The sequence below is a fragment of the Aplysia californica genome, unplaced genomic scaffold (genome assembly GCF_000002075.1).
Source record: "Aplysia californica isolate F4 #8 unplaced genomic scaffold, AplCal3.0 scaffold00157, whole genome shotgun sequence".
NCBI lineage: Eukaryota > Metazoa > Mollusca > Gastropoda > Aplysiida > Aplysiidae > Aplysia > Aplysia californica.
In genome coordinates this window covers 655,459-661,033 of record NW_004797427.1, presented here as the reverse complement: position 1 = coordinate 661,033, position 5,575 = coordinate 655,459, and the positions used below count along the sequence as shown (strand labels likewise).

The 5,575-nt window shown below is 42.0% G+C and overlaps 1 protein-coding gene across 1 annotated transcript in view; it reads right to left on the bottom strand.

Annotated features, from left to right (window-relative positions):
* The window catches only part of LOC106011661, a 151,246-nt gene that overhangs the window by 89,043 nt on the left and 56,628 nt on the right, over positions 1–5,575 (bottom strand). The window contains exon 3 of the mRNA XM_013082065.2: positions 5,036–5,250. Within this exon, the coding sequence (XP_012937519.1) occupies positions 5,036–5,111 (76 nt within the window). The 5' untranslated portion in view covers positions 5,112–5,250. The remainder of the gene's footprint in view (positions 1–5,035; positions 5,251–5,575) is intronic.

Below are 5,575 nucleotides of genomic sequence, written 5' to 3'. Positions count from 1 at the left end.
ACACACGCATAAACACACACACACACACACACACACACACACACACACACACACACACACACACACACACACACACACACACACACATACCACAAATGCATCGCACACACATACACACTCACACACACACACACTACACATACATACACACACACATACTCCGCTCTTTCGCGCGTAAACACACACACACAAACACATTCAGACACACACTCAAACACACAAATATAAACACAAAAACCTTCAAGATGAGTTGCTCGTGACAGAGTTCGTCCCTTTTTACCATAAATCTCAGGACTTAATCGTCTGTCCTCGACAATCTAATCCTTTTCCTAATTCGCATTTGTGCTTCTCACACCTCGATCCTAGCCACTTTCTGGCGTCCCCGTCGCGTTATTGGAGATTCATTCGATTCCTGGGAGCCAGCGCAATAATTCTAGTTTTTACTTGTTTCTCCATTTTTTTGGTATCGTTCACAATACAAAACCGTAACGATTGGCCTAACTGCAGCTGTCATATCACAGGATTGCAGTTTTTGGGAGGAGTTTTGTTGGCACGACTGTGTTTAACACGGGCAGAGAATGATAGAGAAAATATGGATTTCTGCATTAAAAAGCTGCTCTTGGTATGACAAGTGCTCAGCATCAATTACAAACATATTTCGTGAACTTTTATCACTGGGAAGGAATGTATAGCTTCGAGTTAGGATGAGGTCAGTATGGTAAAGATGGAAATTCATTTATGACGTTGAAGGAATACATTTATTCAATATCTTCGTCTTTCTGGTGGATTCTCTTCCAACACTGGTGCGATACCGCATAGGCTATATTTATCGTCTAAACGAAAAAGTTACATCGTTCGTGGGTATTTGTTTATTTGTTTTGTCTTTTATTAAACTCTTTTCTTGCAGTCTCTGGAGTTACAGTCTAAAAGGCAAAATTATTATGCACCCCCCCCCCCCCCCCTGTTCTTCCCACTGCATCTGCACCCCCCAACCGGATTGGTCCACAGTGTGAAAATTTAGTTTTTTACTGTCCGTCCCGTCTCATGTGCAGGTACTGTTGCTGCAATTCTCTTTTTCTTATTTTGTGTCTGTTTTACCCGAATGTTGACTTTATCTGTCAAAAATGATAGTTTTTGAATATTAGATAATTTATATTATATTCAAACTATGATATAGTCTCGAAGCCTAATTAATTGCATAGTAATTTTTGCACTTTGGACCTGTTGGGGGGGGGGGGGCAACTAAAGCAATACAAATTAACAAACGGTTAGATAATACCAATAACTGTTCACACAAAATGACGAGAGCCTGATTCCACCGCATCGTGACATATTGTTTTAAATGCAGTGTATTACTTCCCTTCAGATGCTATTAATTATCCTAAATATGAAATGATAAGAGTGCAGTCATTCTAACATCTCTTGGAAGAACGTCAATGGACATAGGATTGTGAGTAGCTAATCTTTCGTCAGAACCAAATGGAATAAACAACACTGTGACGTTAAGCACTGTGAACGGAAGTGCGTCTATGCGCTGTTCTTGAAGAGTGATTCCCTTCACTGTGCCCTATTGTTTTCCGAGTTCAGGGGGTTCTTTTTTTTCTTTTGTCATTTTATTTTAAAGAAAGTGCACATTGGATGAGTGCCTTCCTACACTCAACAATGGCACAGGTTTACCAATAAGTAAGCCACTGTGCACACTATGAGAAACTTTTGCACCTAGCATGAGTGCAAAGTATACGCCATTTCCGGCGAAACCAGACCGGCGGAACAAGACCGGCGAAAATTGCCCCATTTGCACACTCGCGCTCGTGCAACGAGTGGACATTTGCCGAGTTTGCACGTGGCGTAGATTTAGAGTCAGCTTACGCCTACACTTTTAAAAAAAGGCAAGATCTGACCTGCAGTGGATTCGAACCAAAGTTATTCATATGGATTACAGGCTCTATGTTGTAAACTAACCGCACATTTTCGACATCACGAAAATCACATCGCGACCATGTATCAACCAGGATATGAGACAGACAGACAGACAGACAGACAGACAGACAGACAGACAGACAGACAGACAGACAGACAGACAGACAGACAGACAGACAGACAGCTGCTCAGATTCACGACTTCACAAAAAATCGCATCGTGTGCACGTTTCCTACCCAAGATCTGTCGTCCTTCGAATGTTGACACGCCCGATAAAAAAAGAAGTCAGATCGTAATTTGCATAGTAGACAGAAGCAGTCCAGACATAATTCTCTGAGTTAAAAGTGCCAGACCTCATTTCAATTGCTAAATGTGTTGATCTTGGAGTAATCGAAAATGCCCTCGCGTGCCAGGAAGAGCTAAGAGAAATGATGAAAGGTTTCAGTGTGGGCAGGGCATACCAGCTAGACCAACGGCCCCAAATGCATGGAACAGCTTTATCGTTGTTGGTTGGTGGGGGGGGGGGGTGTTCTTTTTCTGTGTTTTTTTAAAGCTTGACAGGTACTAGTTCGATTGTGCAAAATGTACAGAACAGGAAATGTTGTTTTGTTTTGGGTCAGATACTTCTAAATTTTCCGATTTATCCGATCCGATTCGAATTTTATTGATCCAGCATGTTTTGCATAGATAAAAAAGCAACCAAATACAGCAGACACCGGCACACCTATAAACCTTTAGAAATATTTTACCAACTGAAAAGTGGGGGGGTTTTTCTTCGAAGTAGAGAGTTTATTCGTTTCTACAAAAAATATTGCCTTTATTTTGGGACATAAACAGGGTTACTGGGTGTCTCTAAGAAATTTATGCGGAGTGCAAAATGCATGCACACACATACTCACAAACACACACATTCATACATACACACACACATACAAACATACACACTCACACGCGCTTGCATACTCGTTGAGACACACGAAAACACATGGAGTAAAAGAGAGAAAGAAAGAGAGAGAGGGTGAAGCAGAATGACAGGAAGAGAGAAAGACAGCGGTATGAAGAGAGAGAGAGAGAGAGAGAGAGAGAGAGAGAGAGAGAGAGAGAGAGAGAGAGAGAGAGAGAGAGAGAAACAGACAGACAGCGAGAGAGAAAGAGAGAGAGAGAGACAGACAGACAGCGAGAGAGAAAGAGAGAGAGAGAGAGAGAGAGAGAGAGAGAGAGAGAGAGAGAGAGAGAGAGAGAAAGACAGACAGAGAGAGAGAGAGAGACAGAGACAGAGACAGAGACTGAGACAGAGAGGGAGACAGGCAGACAGATAGACAGACAGAGGGCGACAGAGACAGTGAGCGAAACAGAGAGCGGAAGGAGGGTGGGGAAAGAAAGATGATATTCCTATTTACTCGACTGATGTCATAACGTCCCAGTAAATAATTTAATTTAATATTTATTTTCCCGCACGGATTCCATTTCTCCTCCATTTTCAGCACACTGTGGCGAACGTAAAGTGTACGAGACTGAGTTATTGGACAAGTCTTGTCAGATTAAATGTTCCAGACGGACTGTAAAGATATATCGATCCCAGTGTACTAGATATGAGCTTAGATTTTTTTTAAAAGAAAGAAAAAAAAAGAAAAAAAGAAAAGAAAAAAAAGCGTGGTGGCACACTTTTGCAGCGATTTGCTGGTCGATTTGTACAACAGAAACAGGAGATGGGATTCATTAAGGAGCAACGGGGACAAATAATCTTAAGCTCGAAATGTTTTCTTACTGAGAATAGCTTTCGATTACCTTGGTCTCGGCAAATCCAGTGAAACTGTTTTAATTAATTTCTTCCCTGAGGACACACGATCAGTAGATCAGTAGTAGTATACGCAATTGTGTAATGTTGTAGACAAATAATATGTCTCTATGAGTCTATGTGAGCATGAAAAGAAATGCGTAAGCAAGTAGACAGGCCACCCACACGTCCGCTGTAGCTTGAAATTTCAGCGTTCTTTAATACTTGTAAAATCACAACGTCTTGATTAATCAATCAATGTTGCATTTTATTCTGCTGGTTTGCCTGCATGTTTCTTTATAGCCACATTTTAAAACATTTGAAAACACCCAATAAAACCTGAGAGTAACTGAAAACGGTCAGTGATATAGGGGGGCATTTTGGATGTCCTAAAATCTTACCAACTTCTGCATCAAGAATAGCGAAAAGAAATTCCACAGACTATGAAGAACCAAAAAAGGGAGAGATGTAGACGGACAGACATTCAGAAATTATATAGTTAGTAAGACAGACGGACAGATCGACAGGCACACACAGAAACACACTAACACCCAAGAACGACGGCTAGAAAACGAGAGAGTTGTGTTCAAATGACCAAATATCTTTATTGAAGACCCTCATACTTCATTTATAGATCTAATGCAGTTGTCTTTTTAACACCCCCGTCGACACAATTTAGACCATTTAGGAGGCGGGTTTTCGACGCTGCCTGACAGGGCCAACCCGGGTTGAGCGGGATACAATATCCCATTAGAAAGGCCGAAGTACTCGATAAAAATCACCCCCCCCCCTCCCCCAGGGATCAAACTTGGTCATTTTGTGTGTGACGGCGAAGTGCCTAGCCGCGCTACACTTCCGACGTTGGTAGACTCCAATACGATGATCGTATGGTGCTCGAGTCAATACGATAGATTGTCAGAGACGTTACAAACAACAATGATATCGTGAAAGTGAATTTTTAACTGACGTCCTCCAACCACAGGCAGCAAAATATGAAGATCTACCGAGAGAAACACAATCGAAGTGGCATTCAGACATGTTAACGGTCTGTGGTGTAGTGCTTGAGCGCTTCCCTGTCGCACGCAGGAGACCTGATTCCGATTTCTGAGTGGGGAGAACATTTTTTCGGGTATCCCGGAATTTCTCCATGGATATTGTATCCTTCTCAGTCAAGGTTGGCCCTGAAAGGCAAGATCGAAAGCTCGCCTCTTAAATCATCTAAATTGTGTCGTTGGGATTATAAAAAACACCTACATTTAAGTCTGCTATCGAGATTATCGGTGAAATCAGTTAAAACCTTCTCATTTTCATTTTTAAATTAAAAGAAACCAGACTTACCATGCACAGCGAGGAACTGAATCCCAACCAACAGAAAAAGTTGTAGCACGGCCGTCTGCAGTTTCCGTCCCGCCATTACAGCTCGTGACCGCTCACATCTTGACCTTCACGCTGATTGGCTTAGGGCTCACCTCTCTCGGCGATCCACGCTCTTATCGTGTCCGTGGAGAGTCTTCGGGATCAGCAGCGCCGACAGCAGGAACCATCGCACATATCTACGGGGGCGGAGAGACAAGATGTAATGGTGTCTTAGTACTCTTTGTTTCTTTATCTATTTGTCTACAAGCTGGGATCATCACAGACGCTACATAATAAGACATACATAATAGCTCGCCCGTCAATGTCTGACAATGACCAATACAACCACATTGGAGAATAGTGTTCCATCGAAATAGAAATGTTAGAAGAATTAAAAGGTTAAGATGAATTGCGGCTTCAGCTGTGGCTGATGAGACGAATTCTGGCAGAAAAAAGTTTGCCTCATTATGAGCACCTAAAAGCTCTACCTCCACATAATACTAGCAATAATAAAAATAATAA